The 18,103-nt window shown below is 44.1% G+C and overlaps 1 protein-coding gene across 1 annotated transcript; it reads left to right on the plus strand.

The window, feature by feature from the left end:
* Window positions 1-1,191: 1,191 nt before the first annotated feature.
* On the plus strand, window positions 1,192-11,735 carry ARL5B (ADP ribosylation factor like GTPase 5B). Its single transcript, XM_056857580.1, has 6 exons — window positions 1,192-1,237; window positions 6,210-6,270; window positions 7,723-7,870; window positions 8,618-8,701; window positions 9,074-9,225; window positions 11,681-11,735. The coding sequence occupies exons 1-6, from the start codon at window positions 1,192-1,194 to the stop codon at window positions 11,727-11,729; spliced, it is 540 nt and encodes a 179-aa protein (XP_056713558.1). The 3' UTR covers window positions 11,730-11,735.
* The last annotated feature ends 6,368 nt before the right edge of the window (window positions 11,736-18,103 follow it).

The following is an 18,103-nucleotide window of genomic DNA, read 5'->3' on the forward strand; positions in this document are numbered from 1 at the left end:
TCAAACCCATATTTACCCGGGCATAACGAATAGGTTGCAAACACTGGGGCGTTTGCATGTGTGTGTGTGTGTGTAAAGTGCCGTCAAGTCGCAGCCGACTTATGGCGACCCCTTTTTGGGGGTTTTCATGGCAAGAGACTAACAGAGGTGGTTTGCCAGTGCCTTCCTCTGCACATCAACCCTGGTCTTCCTTGGTCTCCCATCCCAATACTAACCAGGGCTGACCCTGCTTAGCTTCTGAGATCTGATGAGATCAGGCTAGCCTGGGCCATCTAGGGCGCATAACACCAGTCGACCTGCCCGGACTCCTTTTCCATTTTCCCTTGAAAAAGGACAGTTATGAAAATGAAGGAGACAAAGTATGACATGTTAAAAAGCGTTGACTATTTGAATCCTGTTAAGGGGGTAAAAACATGTATTTTCCTTTTGTTAATAATCTCCCTTACCCTTTTTCCTTTCCTGTATCCCCATTTAATACCAGAAATCAATAAAAATATTTATTTTTTAAAAAAAGGACAGCATTCACTTCCGGGTCAGAAGAGCTACTGCCTGAGCGAGAGACTGCAAAGATGACGCTAGTCGCCCAACCAAAAGAGCCTATGTTGTGTGTTCAGCGCCGTCAAGTCGCTTCCGACTCATGGCGACCCTATGAATGAAAGTCCTCCAAAATGTCCCGTGTGTGTGTGTGTGTTAAGTGCCGTCAAGTCGCTTCCGACTCATGGCGACCCAATGAATGGAAGTCCTCCCAAATGCCCTATCTTTGAGAAATGTCCCATAGGCTCCATGAAACAGGCCACTTCCGGTTCCCTCCAGAACGTGCACGGAATAACGGCAGCGCGATGCCGCTGACCCGCGTATGGAGACGTTGGGGCAGAAACCGGAAGTGGGGACGCGACGTTTAAACTCCCCCCTCTCTCTCTCCCTCTCTCTCAATTCGCACCCTGGTTTCGGCGCTGCGTCACGCGCTGCGTCAGCCTGAGTCAGCGACGTACGACTCGGGCGTGGGGACGCGGTGACGCCAAGGCGGCGAAGCGGGGGAAGGGCGGGCGGTGCTGAGGTGACGGCCGGTGTGGCGGGGAGGAGGCGGGGCCGGTTTCGGTCCCTCCCACCGCCTCGGATGAGGGGGAAAGAAAGAAAGAAACGGCTCCCGTCGGTGGCAGGAGGCCGGCGCCGCTGCCGCCTCGTCTCAGGATGGGCCTGATTTTTGCCAAGCTCTGGAGTCTGTTCAGTAACCAGGGTGAGTAGAAACGGGGGGGGGGGGAGGGGAGACTTTCTTGCGGATACGGGGGTTATGAATGGGGAAAGGGATGCAGGAGGTGGAAGGGGGCCGTGGAGTTGGTTAAGGGGTAGATTTGGGGGTTGTTGGGTTCGGGTCTTGGGTTAGGGGCCGAAGGAAGGTAGGCCGGTGACTTAAAACGGGTTAGTCACAGGCACGTACTCGGCGTGGGTTTATTGGACAGGGAAAGTTTCGTTTTGGTTTTCACCCCCCCAAAAAATGTGACAAGACACGCTCTCTTATGTTTAACTCTGAACCTAGTGATCCTAGTAGTGGATCAAAAAGTACAGAGAATGGGGCCGGGTGTCGATAGGGGGGGATCTTCAACAGACATGCCCCCGTAAGGTTTGCAAGGGAAAAAAAAAAAGGTTTGTAGGGAAACACCACTGAATGTGGCAGGTGGGTGATGAGAAGCAGGAGCCTCTGCCCCGTCACTACAGGGGGAGGGGGGAAGATAAGCAGGTCTTTTGTTGCGCCTTGCAGGATGTGTCCTTGCAAGTGCAATGAATGGATCCTTGTTCTGCAGGCACTGGTTGATTCGGTAAGTCAGATCCGCACAATGTGGATCGTTACAGCTGCATAGCGAAGGTCCACTCACAGCGCCTGAAAAAGCGGGCTGTAGCCTGTGAAATCGTGTGTGTGTGTGTGTGTGTGTGTGTGTGTGTGTGTGTGTGTGTGTGTAAAGTGCTGTCAAATCATGCTAGGAAAAGTTGAGGGCAGCAGGAAAAGAGCCAGACCCAACAAGAGATGGATGGACTCAATAAAGGAAGCCATGGCCTTCAGTTTGCAGGATCTGAGCAAGGCTGTCAAAGATAGGACATTTTGGAGGACTTTCATTCATAGGGTCGCCATGAGTCGGAAGCGACTTGACGGCACTTAACACACACACACAGCCTGTGAAATCGTGTGCGTGTAAAGTGCTGTCAAGTCACAGCCGATTTACGGCAACCCCCAGCAAGCAGCTTTCAAGGCAAGTGAGAAGCAGAGCTGGTTTGCCATTGCCTTCCATCTTACACTGGAATGAAAGTTTCGTTGATGATTCCTAGTTGCTGTTTTTTGCTGTGGTAAATTACATGGCTGTTGCGTTACCTTGCAGAGTTGTTGTGAGGTTAAAATAGGGAGAGGGAGATCTGTGTATGCTGGCCTGAACAGTGGGGGAAACCCTATTTTGAGCTGAGGAACCATGTATACCACCTAAACAATCTGTTGCTTCTTTATCGTGTCCTTCCACTGTAACATCACAGCAGCCTTGTGAGGTAGGTTAAACTAAGAGAGACAGCAACCAGCCCATGCCCTTCATTACTCAGTGGGGATTTCAATCTGGGGTCTTCCTAGTCTAATATTCTAATCACTGCATTAAACTGTCCTGGGGGGCAGAGAGAATAAAACTGTAATTGAAGGTAATGGGCAGTATGACACTTTAATAGGCTCTAGAAAAAGATGAAGGAAGAAAATATGCTCAAAAATTTATGTATTTATTTGATAGGAAAAGTTTCATTTTGATTTTCACCCGAAAAATGTTGCAAGACACCCTATGTTATATTTAACTCTGAACCTAGTAGCCCCGTGTGGATCAAAAAGTACAGAGAATGGGGCCAGGTATAGATAGGGGGTATCTTCAACAGACATGCCCCCATAAGGTTTGCAGAAAAATAAAAAAAATAAGATTTGTAGGGAAACACCACTGAATGTGCCAGGTGGGTGATGAGAAGCAGGAGCCTCTGTCCCATCACCAGCGCTGCTGGCAGGCAAGGAGGAACAGCAGCTGCATGAGATGGGCAGGTGGAGGCAGTGACTCTTCAGGCTAGCTGGCAAGTGGGGGAAGGATGGGATTCTCCCACCTGAATCTTGTGGGTCACGACCCCTTGAACACATGAACCCATGAAGCTGCCTTATACTGAATCAGACCCTTGGTCCATTAAAGTCAGTATTGTCTACTCAAACCAGCAGCAGCTCTCCAGGATCTCAGGCAGAGGTCTTTCACATCACCTACTTGCCTAGTCCCTTTAACTGGAGATGCCGGGGTTTGAACCTGGGACCTTCTGCATATCAAGCAGATGCTCTACCACCGAGCCACAGCCCCTCCCCATAGCTTCTGAGATCTGATGAAATCTTGTAAAAATCTAAGCAACAATAAAAACACAGCATTGAGATTCACCAAACAAATGTAAATAGAGTTCACTTGGTTCATTAGGGTAAAGGAGGGTGGTTCTAAATTGCAAATTTAGAAAAAATAAAGCTGGTAAGCACTCCTCTGTTTTTAAATTACCATCAGAGTTAGGCCTGTGAAACAAATACATCAGTCACCTCCAAGACACACTGTAAATTGCTCATCTAAAATAACTTGAAATCATGTTTCGCTGGGGTATCTGTCATTGGCTTCACTATCTGTGCTTCAGCAGTAATGCAGAGCAAGGGTGGGAGGAAAGGCACTGTTTCAGTCATGGTTGCGGCTCTGGGAAGTGAAGGATTAGCACTTTCTCATTCTGTGTGTGCATTTGTGCTGTCGAGTCACAGCTGACTTATGGCAACCCCATAGGGTTTTCAAGGCAAGAGAGGTTTGTCTCCGTGTGGCTGAGAGAGTTTTGAGAGAACTGTGACTGGCCCAAGGTCACCCAACCGCCTTCATGTGGAGGAGTGGAGAATCGCACCCAGTTCTCCAGATTAGAGCCTGCTGCTCTTAACCACGGCACCATGCTGGCTCTCTTTTCTCATCCTAGTGCACTCCTAATAGAAAGTAGCCCCTCTGAGCTGCTATTCATTTGGTTATCTCCTCTCCATTTTATCACAGCAACCATTTGAAGTACACCAGGCTGTGAGAGAGTGTCTGTCCCAGGGTCACCCAGTGAGCTTCATGGGCTGTGAGGATTTGAACCTGGGTCTCCCAGTTAATAGTCCAGCACCCAAACCATTGTACCGTACAGCAGTAGGGAAGGCAGGCACCTACGTTCTACTTGTTTTCTCCCTACTAATGCTACTGGAAGTTCTCTTCCTAGGGTTACCAACTTTTAAAAAGTCCCTGCAACAATTATCAGGTGATGTTATTTAGCAACATTCTATGAAAAGCTTCAGTGGCAGATTTCTGCATACAGTACTTTAATTAAAGGACAAGAATTCTTTTCCCTGACACTACTTCTTTTTCTAGCTGCTATTGGGGAAGGAATAGGAGGGAAATGGGTTAATCCTTCCTCTTCACCTTGATCCCAATTAAAATTGCCAGCTGGTGAGAGAAGAAAAGTGCCATATCCCTTTTCACAGAAGCGTAATATGCAGAAATCTGCCCTTGAAGCTTCTCTGGCATGGAGCTCAATAACCGACCTGATAATTGCTGCAGATCAAAATGATATTAAAGCGACAGCTAGAGGGACCTGTTTAAAAGCTGGCATGAAGTTTGGTCCTTAGCTTAGGCATATGGTACCCATTTTGCCAGTAGGCTTTCTTTGTGCTCGGATCTTAAATGGTATATTAAATGTAGGAATAATGAGGCCCTTCAGCTATTCTCATGAAGTCTCTCAATTCTATAGTGGAGGGAAGGGGAAAAAACCCAGAACAAACTATTGCCATGCAAAGCAGTCTAGAGCCATTCCATTCTTAATGGAATATCTGTTAACCTTTCACGAGACATGATAAATGATTCCACTGCCTTGAAGCTACCGCGCAAAGAATCCATCCAGGCGGACATTATTTTAATGACGATCTTGACGCAGATTCCCCTGTTAGATTCCTGAATGCGAGCAGCTGGAAACGCTTTTCCTGTGGCAGCAACTCAGTGCAGCAGCTGCCTTGCACGACCTGCTTATCGCATAGATTACTGGTAGTGTATAGAGCAGCACCTAATACTGGCTGCTGGCCACAAATATGTTATCCCGGCGCAGGAGCATCCTCCAGTAGCTGAGTTCCCATGTAATAGTTCCCACTTGGAGCCACCACCATCATCTTTCACGAGACCAAAAGAGAATCAGCCTGTCTCTTTCTCCTTTTTATAATAGTTTTTCAAATAGTGAAAAGACTGGTGGTGAGTGAGTGGTAGTAGGTGGGTTAGAGGACCAAGGAAGCATTTTCACAATCCCCTTCATCGATAACAGCTATAAGGAATTACTAGTTGTTGTTGTTTTTTAAAACACAGAATAAGATCACCGATATGCAGTGGGGAGGCTACTTTTTTTAAAAAAATTGTTATGAATAGCAAAAGGGGCAGAGATTGAATGCAAGCAGATAATGTGGGAACAAGTGAATCTGTGGCAGACTAGGAACAGCTTTGCATAAGAAGTGGGTGCCTGGGAGGACAGGGAGAAGAGGCTGCCTCGCCTAGAGATTGATGGATGTTGTCATGGCTGTCTTTCTATAAGGAGCCTGTTGGTCAAGTTGCTCCACTAAGCAAAGTTGCCGTTCTGAGTCCAATGTGTTCAGAAGGGTGCAGTTATGTTTAGGATATAACTTACCATGCAGTCCTGAAAAGGGGGGGCTGAATGCCCATAGGAGCCAGCGTAACTCCGCACTAGTGTAAGTGCCACTTTATGCCATGATACACTGGCCCCGGAGAGCGACATGGCAGGGTGGCGCTGGGACGACAGGGCAGCCTCTCCATGGGTTGTCCTGGCAGAGCTCCCCTCACAGACGTCTTGGGTGGCGTTCCTGGGGACAGAGCTATCTTTAGACAGCTACCTAACCCTTTTCGGCTCAGAAACACCCCTTAACGCTGCAGTGGAGTATAGCCTCGCTAATCTCAATGGGTGGGTTTTCCTATTATATTTTTAAAATGGTTTTCTAATTCTGTGGAGGCACTGCGGCTGTTTTGCTTCCGGCCACCGCATTTCTCTCCCCCTCCCCTTAGGAATGGGCTGTTGGTAGTGAAATTGCAGGTAACTGACAAGTGTGGAATGACCTTTAGATTTATAGCTGCTCAGCAATGTTTGTGTTTTATGTATTTCAGAGCACAAAGTGATAATTGTGGGACTTGATAATGCCGGAAAGACCACCATTCTGTACCAGTTGTAAGTATATGAACTTTGGTTCTTCATGTCTGAAGCTGGATGCAACCTTGATGAGCAGGGTTAAAAGTGTGAAGAGCATAAAGGTGCCCTGGGTATAGGAGCTCTCCGCAGCTCCTCTTTAATGATAAAAGCTGGCAATTAGAAAATATTTTTCAATTCCTCAGCTGCAAATTGTTAAGTACCCTGATTACCTTGAAGCCTGAATTAATTGTTTTCAGTCTTGAGCATATCCAAAAAACTTCCAGTTGTGCTATCTTACTTTTTTCTCCTCTGCCTTTTTCTCCCCCTCCAGCCTGTTGTAAGAAGTCACTTATTGCAGTGATTTTGTAATTAGACTGTCAGTATGTTAGATGTGCTGTAAATGTGAGTTGTTTGTGAATGGAAAGAGTTGGTCATTGATTCCTGTTGCTAACTGCTGTCACCATCTGTGGAATAGTAAAATCTTGTTGCTAGCCAATCCAGCATCACCTTGCATCACACATGTAGTGGTCCTTGACAGTGGGACTTCATCATGTTCTAGTGTGTGTTTTTTGAAACTCTGGGAAGCTGTGGTTGTAAAAGCCATAGTTGAGTCATTAAGAGACAGTCCTGACAGTTGATTAAAAACAAACAAACCTCTGCGTCTCTCTACAGCAGTGGTTCCCAACCTTTTTTTGACCAGGGACCACTAGGACTTTTTTGTTCGGTTCAGGGTCCCCAAGGTTCAAAATAAAAATTCCAAGAATTTGAAAATAAACTTTAATCATAATTGTTAGTTAAACATTAAACTAAGAATACTATTTGAATACATATTTTTATAATAGAGAACTTTTAATTGAAAATATTAATTTATTATGGGTTTATAACTTTGTTTTGCGGACCTTAATTTAGTTCTCGCGGACCCCTGGGGGTCCACGGACCCCTGGTTGGGAACCAGTGCTCTACAGGAAGAAAAAGACCGACTGAATAGAAACCATGATAGCTTGTTTCTGTGTCACAGGTTGTTTTGTGTTGAGGAGTTTTATGCCCATGCGATTAGCGAATCTACTATAGAATAAATGTGAGGGTTTTTTTTCTGGAAGGGAGTGTTCATATGACTAAATTCCTCCAAGCAATTGGGTATGTGAGTATTCCTCAACGTGGAGACAATTAGGGCTGTAAATGTAATGAGCTGACACCCATGTCTGGTGACAGCTATACTTTTCCAGCAGTTACTATCTTGGTGGCTGTCTGCTAGGTTACCACGCAAGCACTGTAAAGACCTTCCTTGGTGCATTTTATGCTCTTCCATAAACAATCATGTGGAGAAACTTAGCCCAAAGGACGGACTTCCAGTGAAACTCGCAAATGAATTTTTCCCCCTATGCAGCTTTGTACTTTAATCCAGAAGGGAAAAATTATTCTGTGATATCGTATTTATGTAAAATGGTTACCTTAAGTTTAGTTTGTTTGTATTCCTCCTTTTCTCTTTAGCCTAATGAATGAGGTGGTTCACACTTCTCCGACTATAGGAAGTAACGTTGAAGAAATAGTAGTTAAAAATGCACATTTTCTCATGTGGGATATTGGAGGACAGGAGTCGTTGCGATCATCCTGGAATACTTATTATTCAAATACAGAGGTATGTTCACTTGTTCCTTCCTAAACTGGTCAGTTCATGAACACATGAAGCTGCCTTATACCGAATCAGACCCTTGGTCCATCGAAGTCCGTATTGTCTACTCACACCGGCAGCGGCTCTCCAGGGTCTCGGGCAGAGGTCTTTCCCATTACCTGCTTGCCTAGTCCCTTTAATTGGAGATGCCGGGGATTGAATCTGGGACTTTCTGCATGCCAAGCAGATGCTCTACCACTGAGCCACAGTCTCTCAAGAGTTCAAGAGATTGGTTGCATTATCACTGGCATGAGGGATCTGATACAGATAAATCAGTATCACCTAGTAGTTAAAGTGGTATTTAAGAGGAAGAAAAAATGCTGAGAAGCTATAGAAGATTATGTTGTCCTAAAATGTTTTAGGCCTAAAATGTTTTAGGCCTTACAAGTGACCTCTTCTTCTACTACAAGAATGGGCTATTAATGTTGACTTTTCCAGTAAACTTTAATGATCTAGATAATTTTTAATAGTTATTTCTAAGAGCTTGTAGAAACACCAACTGGATCTGGACTCTATAATCCCTGCTGTCCGCATTGGATTATGCTTGGGGGGGGGGCGTGTCTCTCCAGTGCCACAGATATGAGTAGGAATTTCAGGTGCTGCACACAGACATTTTGTTTAACATATTTGTTCCAAATGTGCCACTTCCTGAATCTCTACACTTGGAAACACTCATTTGGCTGTTTGTCCAACATTGTGATCTTCTCTCCACAGTTTATTATTCTTGTTGTTGACAGCATTGATCGAGAGAGACTGTCAATCACAAAAGAAGAACTCTACAGGATGTTGGCGCATGAGGTACTTTGCATTTAGGATTGTAGGTTGTCTTGTGAACCCCACATGTTGAGTTGTGGCACAAACCTGTTTTTTCTAGTTTATGAGGTCAAATATATCTGCGCATCAAAACATGTTGGTCTCTAATTGGGGTTAAGCTGGGCTGTTGGTTAGCTTTGTTCATGGTAAGTTTTAGGCTGACAGCAACGTTAAATTGCAGTTAAGGCTGGTGGTGCTTAAGCTGAGGGAGGGGTGGGCAGAAGGGACATGCAATCCACAGTTTGGTAACTGACCATGTATTTGAACCAGCCCGTAATCTGTGTCAAGAATCATGTGGCATAAATTCAAGATTTCAGTAACGTGGGGTTTTCCACATATTTTCCCCTTCATTTTCAGGATTTACGGAAAGCTGCCGTTCTCATCTTTGCAAACAAACAGGATATGAAAGGCTGTATGTCGGCTGCTGAAATTTCTAAGTACCTCACCCTTAGTTCCATAAAAGATCACCCATGGCACATTCAGTCCTGTTGTGCTTTAACAGGAGAGGGGTAGGTTTCTCTAGAAATTGCAAAGTGTGTTGTTCAGCAATGTACATGTTCATGTTTCCTGATCTCACAATTACACTGCTAAGGCCAGCTGTTCTGATAGCAAATATTGTGTTCTAACTTGAAAGCGCTGCTTGATTTATAGCCACAGATCTGGGTGGCTGTAGAATTTTTTCCCCTCCAATCTTCTGAATGACGCCCAATTTCCCTCCTCTAAAATGTTTGTGACTCTACCTGTGCAAGGTGATGGACAAACCCTTTTACAGTTTTGAGAGTTTCTCACTTTCTGTTTGGCGATGTAACTCTAGGATTCCTCTGCTTTGCATTCTTCCTCTTCCTTCCCTCCTGCTAGTGCTGCTATTGGGTTGTTGACTCCAGGGCTTGTGAACGCTTCATCTTGAAAAGAGCTTCCCCAGTGAAGTATCTGTCATTCTTTCTGATCTGAAGTTATGCAAGTGCATGACAACCCCAAATTCACAAAGTTATGTTTGGGAGAGTACCCATGCATGTAGTATCATAGAATCATAAGAGTTGGAAGGGACCTCCAGGGACATCTAGTCCAACCCCCAGCACAATGCAGGAAATGCTCAACTACTTCCCCCTTCCACACCTCCAGTGATCCCTACTCCATGCTATTTACATACTTCAGAATTGCATTCAGTTTACATATAAGAACATTAAGCATACGACTCCATGCCCTACCGATGTTGAATTGAATTGTGTTAACATCGTGTCTGCAGGGCAAATCCTTTGTACATCAAGTCTGAGTGAGTTTACTATACTCTACGCTTGCTTATGTTATTTTGCTGATACGCTGATCACAGTAAAGTTGCAACTGATAGCATTGTCAATACCAAGGACTTGGGCATGAGGTTCTTGTTTTCTACTTGAGTCAGCTGATGCGTGTAAAATGCACAGTTGAGATGCTCTGTTAGGGATACTTCCTGTCTTTCTATTTAGAAAATGCAAATTTATACTTTAGAACCAGCGTGGTACAGTGGTTAAAAGCAGTGGACTTTAATCTGGAGAACCATGTTTCTTTTCCCACTCCTCCACATGAAGCCTACTGGGCGACCTTAGGCTAGTTACAGTTCTCCGAACTCTCTCAGCCCCACCTACCTCACAAGGTGCCTGTTGAGGGGGGGGGGCGATTGTAAGCCCCTTTAAGACTCCTTTTGGTAGAGAAAAGCAGGTTATAAAAACCAACTCTTCTTGTGAATTGCCCCAGTGCCCCATGTGAGAGAGAAAAATATGTGAGTGCGTGTGTTATCCACCGTGAGGTTGCTTCCAACTTATGGCAACCCTATGAATGAATGACCTCCAAAATGTCCTATCATTGACAGCCTTGTTCAGGTCTTACAAACTGTTAGCCGTGGCTTCCTTTATTGACTCAATCCGTCTCACATTGGGTTTTCCTCTTTTCCTGCTGCCTTCAGCTTTCCCCAGCATTGTTGTCTTTTCCAGTGAGCCTGAAATTTCTACAGGCTCCTTGCAAGTCTCAGGCCCCAGGTGTGACAGGGAAGGGGTGTTAAAAAAATGGCCTAAAAGGTTAGCTTTTGCTGTCATAAGGCAGCAGGCTTCCTCAAATGAGGACACAGTGGAGTTTGCGATGTTTGTTAATCTACTTCGTTCATCAGATCACTGAGGTGGTGTCTTCAGTCATCAGAATACTTGGGTGCTTTGGCACAGTCCTGCTTTCCATAGCTTTTAAAAATCTGCCATCACACTCTTCAGCTTTTCCTCAATTGTGGCAAGAGGCCATTTTGTAGAAGAAAAACTGAGTTTCTTAAGACTAGAATAAGTACATACCAGGCTGTCTGAATAGCTTCCTGCTGTTCTTGCATGCCTTGAACAGGTAGGACGTTTTCAGTATATTGTGCTGTGACAATACAGTATTGTCACACATTTTTTGTTCTATGAAGCTTAGGATAAAATGACTTGAAATCTTTCTATCCTGAACTACAGCTCTGACTTGATTTTACGGAAGAGGGGTTAAAAGAAAAATCTGAGGCACAAATGTGTGCTTTCTTACTTAGGAACAATATTGGGATGGGCTTTAATCTCGTTTTCTCTATCATAGAAATCCCTGAAGATTTCAGGAGGGCTTTCAGTCTAGATTATCTTTTACCAATTTGCGCATATAAAGAAATCCTCTTTGGTTTGTTTTTTAATTGGAAAAGAAATCTTGTCTTTGGCAATATACTATTTCCCTTATTTAAAATACCTGTATCCTGTGAGCTCAGAAGCTTCTTTGGGTGGCTTACAACATTTGGTTGAACCATACTGGAGCCGTTAAATCCAAAATTAGAAGAAAGCTTCACTGTAGCTCTTTTAAAACAAAACATACATACATTGTAAGAGAGCATGAAGTTCGTTTGTTGACTTTGTACCACTTACTCGTTCTCTTATAACTGATATTACTTTTCTCTTTCTCCCCTCCCCTCCCACCGCATTTCAGATTGTGTCAAGGTCTAGAATGGATGACATCCCGAATTGGAGTAAGATAACTTTTTTCTGGCTTGAAAGTGACGCTTAATATGCGGACAGAAAATTCCTTTGTGCTATACTTGGCTGCTGACGTAGCTACATATTTAACTTAAAACGTCTGAAACCTCCAACAAGTGGCACTTGAATCAAGTGCTGCTGGACTGAAACTCGAAAGTATTTTTCAACACTTTTAAAAATGCACTAATTTTGGATGGATGAACAGCTGGAATGCCCAAGTTCTCCTGACCACATAAGCTAAATGACTGCCTTGTAACAGAAGTGGACGTTGACAAAAGGCTTTTCTTGCAACTGACAATAACAGCCTCTGTAACATGGGGCTGGTTTTCATCCTTTTATTCATGTGCTGCAATGAAGCTTTAAGAATTCCAGTGGTGTGGATTTCCAAGTGAGAAAGTTCAAATGCTGATACACTACAGAAGTTCTGTATAACTTTGAAACAGTTATTTATTTACAGGCTTTGCCCGTTTATATGCCTGTCAACGTCACTTCTGCCTTGGAGAACATATGCCTTTAAAAAACTTTGTTCAACTGCTGAATGTTTTTATACATTGGGTTTACCTAAAAAGTCAGATTTGTACAATAACAGTGAATATGCTGCATGTTGGTTGGAAAGACTATATGACTGTGCTGTGTTCTAACAATGCACATTTTGTAAGGAATATATATATATATACCACAAGAACACCCGGGTATGCATAGGGATCTCCAAAAACATTGTATGATAATATGGTGGTAAAAGCCAGACTCTTCCCGATGTTATGTTTCAAGGCAGTCTAGTTCTGCAACCTGATGCCGAGTAATTCCTGCATAGAAATCTGTGTAAGTTTTAATTATTTCTCTGCCGAAGGAAACTAGAGCAAAAACATTACTGAAAATAACTCTACTTCTCAGTCTGATGTCTCAGAGGTATAGGTGGCCTTTGGTACAATTTCCCCCAGAAAGATTGTGCTCATTCTACAGATCATAGGCACAACGGCTCATTTGTGTATGTTTTGCAAAAAAAAACAAACTGCAAACAGTGTGCTATAGGGCTTTAAAAATACCAAGTTGTTGTCATGTTGTACCGCTGGTTGACTTCCTGTCTTGAGGTAATGCTGGTCTGTCACGTGGAAGCAAACTAGGTGCAGTATGCTTGAATGTAATTGGATCTCTGTCCAGATTGGGGGTGGGTGGGGTAGATCCTGAAGCCCTGCTTGCCTGGGGAAAGTAAGGAGCATAAATCTAAAATGCCATGCCTGTACTTTTCCCATCTACAAGGCCCTATGGGATATCTCTCAGAAGTAATTAGCGTCCAGGAAGTAGCATGGGGAAGATTTCAGTTCCCTTCCTTATCAGCACTGCTCTGTTTAAAGGCCTGCAGCAGCTATCAAGACAACTTAAGATGCCCCTGGCTTGGGGGGCGGGGGAGTCAGGAGGATCCAGTGACAAATCTCCTAAATCACCTCTGGCTTGGCCCTTGCGATGACATAAATGCTGTAAAGGAAAGTTCTTGCATTGAGCTTTTTCTTGCAGTGCCAGATAATTTAAAGGAAGTTACAGGCCACGTATTGGCTGTGCTATGATGTAGTGCAACATAAATTTTATGAAAATAAGGCAAAGTTAAATTTGGATGGATCCCCCACACACACACACTTTTTGTTGGCAGAGAAAGGTGATACTTAATGAGGGTAGAAGATTATTTCCAGAACAGGAGCCTGGTTGAGGGGGGAAAAGCTATCACTTGAAACAGAGTTCAGCTAGAGAAGGGGAGGATCCTTATTAGTATTGTGGATTCTCTTAAAGTGGCAGTTTCCCATGGGTGTTCCCTTTTAACAGGCTGGAGAAACATTTCATCAAGGGGAAGAGGGTCATATTTGGACTACTTGAACTGTACTACAGTAAATAAAAGTAGAGAGCGATGGGCTCTAATCTGGAGAACCGGGTTTGATTCCCCACTCCTCCACATGAAGCCAGCTGGGTGATCTTGGGCCAGTCACAGGTCTCTCAGAACTCTCTCAGCCCACGCAGAGGCAGGCAATGGCAGACCACCTCCGAACGGCTCTTGCCTTGAAAGCCCTTTGGGGTCGCCAGAAGTTGGCTGCGACTTGACAGCACTTTCCACCACTACATAAGGTAACTTACATCACAGCCTGGGCTTCTGAGAAATAAGAACTGATGTATTAGTATGGTGAATCTCTGTTCCTAGAGGTATCAACTCATTTGATCTCTTCGAATGCAGGAACCTGTTACTGTAAAATTGGAAACGTGGTGTTAGAAGCCCACTTGCTACAAGAGCTAGATGTAAGTGGTGCTTAAAAGCCAAATGCACTTCGAGTTTAAGCATGTTTTGCGAAATCTAATGAAATGTCATCAGCTTATTTTTAACTGTAGTCCTTAAGCAGTGTTTGTCATTTTAAAAATGGTAGACATTTGTGATAACGTGGCGGGGAGGTTTTCTTTGTATATCTGGTATGGTGCGTTTGCCAAGAATACTGTGTTTGCAGAAGGCCATTCTTCTTGCTCTGCCTTCTCAGTTTTGGCTGTACTCCTGAGCTTCACAGTGCTGTGAATTTACCGTTCGCTTTTTTCTAAGGGAGGAGGCAATTCAGTGTTTACGCTGTAGCTCTTGCTGTACCATGATATTTGAAAAAAAAAATGAGCCCTTTTTGGCCAAGATCATGTGTCATTTGGCCTTTTACATGGAGTATGGTTTAGTAGACTGCACCCTTTATACCAAATCAGCAGCATTGTATTGCATTGTAAAATGTTTGGGGTGAATTAAAGTGCTATGCTGTGCAAACCAGTGGTTATCTTACACAAAATTGCAAAAACTGTTTACAGTAAATGTGGTGCTGGTGGGGGAGAGGATAGGGTCCAGTGTGCCAAAAGAGCTCCGGGAGAAAGTCTGTGCAACCTCTTGCTTGTGTGTAAACTGGTTTTTGCTTGTGATCATGGTATCACATCCTTCCAGCTTCCTTATGTAGTGCAATTCTTACTGTGCAAGGTTGCTTCGGTTCCATCTCTTCTCTTGGAAGAACTTGAGGCTAAACAAAGTCTAGCAAGAATGTTCTTAGAGTTGTGGAAAGAGTCTGCGTTTAATTACCAAAGTTTCTCCTTACCAGACAAGTTTCCGTCAAAATTACATGGTTACTCGTGATCTCATAAGTTGGTCGCCCTATCGTTGTTGTTTTTTCCAGTGATCACTTTGGCAAAAATGTATTTTGAAGTACACCAGAATTGGTCAGACAATATATCTGAAAATGAAGCAGTGTGTTTTTCTTTGAGTGTTTCAAGCAAAAGTGTTAGCTGTTTGTTTTAACGTTCTTTTGTTGGGTGGTGTCTTCCAGAGGAATGATACAATTGGGGTGAAAATGAAGTAAGAGCGGACAGCTGCTGTAGCCCAAATATTTGGTAGCCATATGAGAGCCAGCGTGGTGTAGTGGTTAAGAACGGTGGTTTGGAGGGTTAGACTCCAATCTGGAGAACTGGGTTTGATTCCCCACTCCTACACATGAGCCGTAGACCCTAATCTGGTGAACCAGGTTGGTTTCCCCACTCCCAACACATGAAGCCAGCTGGGTGACCTTGGGCTAGTCACACTCTCTCAGCCCCACCTACCTCACAGGGTGTCTGTTGTGGAGAGGGGAAGGTAAGGTGATTGTAAGCAGCTTGATTCTTTCTTAGGTGGTAGAGTAAGTTGGCATATAAAAACCAGCTCTTCTTCATATTTGATTATCAGACCAAATGGACAGACTTGGGACATGATCCTCCATATAACTCAGAGACAATGCCATTGTAAAGACAATTTCTAGCAGTTGGTATTTTCACTTCACAAAATGATTTCTGGCGTGGGGTAACTTGCAGCACTTCTACATGGCAATAATATTTTCCTCCATTCTGTCAAGGCATGAATTAGAAAAAAATTATGCACTGATTAAAGTGTTGAACCTTGTGCTTTACTTCATATACTCAGCACTGGGGCTAGTGCTGAATGTGAGCGAAGTTTCTTCTGCGCTGTATAAATATAGTTGCTCTCTAGCAAAGGGGAAGTTTTAAGGGGGTTGCAAACAAAATAAGCAGGGTGTAAACATTGCCTAGGGCATAGTGTTCCATGGTGGAATGCGTGCAAATTTCATTGCCTTTCCAAATAAAAACTAGTCCAAAAATCTAATGATGTCTACTTCAGGGGGTCTTTTTATGTTCTGGTTGTGGGAAAACCTGGCTGACATAGAGAAAGATCTAATTATATATGATTTAGTTTTTAAATAAGGTGAGTACATACAGAAATTTAGAAACAAATAGAGGTTGGTCAGCACAGCTACTGTGGCAACAACATACTTTTGCACAGAATCTGGCATATTGTAGCATAATCTCACCCCTGGTGGGGCCACAGAGCCTATTGCACATGATCTGTGGCCAAGCATCTGCTCCTCTGTCTTTTGTAGATAATTTAAACCCTGAGCTTGTCCAAAGGCTTTTTATGTACGTAAGCGGCTTTGAGTCTCTGGTGTGGGAGCAAAGAAGGGTATAACTATTTATTAGACAGAATCATTTCCCTACACTGGCTTACTCATTGGTGGCAATCAGTAGCATGCAACAAAAGAAAAAGGGGAGCAAACTCAACCAAAAACCAACTGGCATTGAAAGACTACTGGTTGATGACACCAAGAACTGTAAAACCTATAACAGGCTATATAAAACTGCATTGTTTTGTGTGTCAATACTGAAATACAAGACCCATGGTTTCTTTTTGAAGTCCATATTAAGCTACACACAATAGGAAATGAATAACCACCTGGTCAGGGTTCCTAAATTATGCTATAATGTAAACTATTTGGATGTATAGACGACGGGAAGGCAATGGCAAACCACCCCGTAAACATAGTTTGCCTAGTAAACATTGCAATAGATAGAAAGTGTGTATGCAGACTGGTGGCAGGCAAATTATTTTCCGGCACCCGCTTCCCTGGATCATTTACTTGTGAATACTTCATTTTGGGGTCTCTGTCAAAACTTTCTTATCCTCACTTACTCCACTTTTGCTAGTGTTTGCATGCTATTTTGCAGGAAGGCCAGTATGGTAGCATTCATTTTCCATAAAATACCAAGCAGGTTTGGGCTAGTGAGCACCTGCTGAAGACCCATCCTTGGCAGGATGTACTGGTAGCAGTGCCTGAAGGCAAGGTTTTGTACAGGCACCCCTTTCTAATAGGTCTGCAGGCACCTGAGATACTGTAGTGAATTTTTCTTGTTCCTTTTCAACCTGTGAACATTTACGAAGTTCAAAGGAGTGTGCGGGAAGTCATAGTCCACTCCCTGCAACATAACTACAAGTGTGAAGAAGGGAGAAGTAAAGACACAATTGAGGAATGAAAGGTGGTTATGATCATGAGGGTGAGAAGAAGAAGAAGAAGAGTTGGTTTTTATATACTGACTTTTTGTATCACTTAAGGAAGAATAAAACCTGCTTACAATCACCTTCCCTTCCCCTCCTCACAGCATGGACCCTGTGAGGTAGGTGGGACTGAGAGAGTGTGACTAGCCCAAGGTCACCCAGCTGGCTTCATGTGGAGGAGTGGGGAAACAAATCCAGTTCACCAGATTAGCCTCAGCTGCTTGTGTGGAGGAGGGAGGAATCAAACCCTGTACTCCAGATCAGCGTCCACCACTCCAAACCACCGCTCTTAACCACTACACCACGATGGCTCTCAACACCATCCTGGCTCTCAAAGGAACTACAATGGAAGGATCTTCAGCTAACCTGTGTCCTTGGGCACATAAAAATCTGATGCTATTAAGGGAGGATGTTCAGAGAGTTTCTGCAAACTTTCCGCAACTGATCTGGAGAAACCCTAGACGGCAGCCGCAGCAGTAAGACTGTAGCAGTGAGTGAGGGTAGTAATACAGCTGTGGGCCAGGATGCTTTGTGCCCATCCTGGAATTTCTTAGACAAAGCTGCTTTTGCAGCCATTGAATAAATTCTGTCCCTACTGCAAGTGTTAGGTGGACAGGCTCTGCAGTTATAACTTTACGAATGCTAAAACTAAGGCTGTGCTGAAACTGCTGGCTGTTTGTCACAGTCTCACAGTTTTCACAGCATTCCCTGTCAAAAGTTCTCCTTGTTTTCTAATTGCCCTTGTCATCATTATAGTAGGGTTGTCAGGCCACAGCCAGCAACTCTGGGGAGAAATTGGGGAGGGGGGCCTGGGGCAGCAGCACACTGATGTGAGTTCTGTAAAAAGTGGTAGAGGCATCATTTGACACTCTAGATCAGGGGTGTCAGACATAAGGCCTGAGGGCCAGATCTGCCCCCTTGAGAGCACTTATCCAGCCAGTGAGGCAGCCACCCCCACCACTCTCAATCTGGCCTGGGGAGGCATGGCCCGGTCCGAAC

Source organism: Euleptes europaea, chromosome 11 (assembly GCF_029931775.1).
Source record: "Euleptes europaea isolate rEulEur1 chromosome 11, rEulEur1.hap1, whole genome shotgun sequence".
NCBI lineage: Eukaryota > Metazoa > Chordata > Lepidosauria > Squamata > Sphaerodactylidae > Euleptes > Euleptes europaea.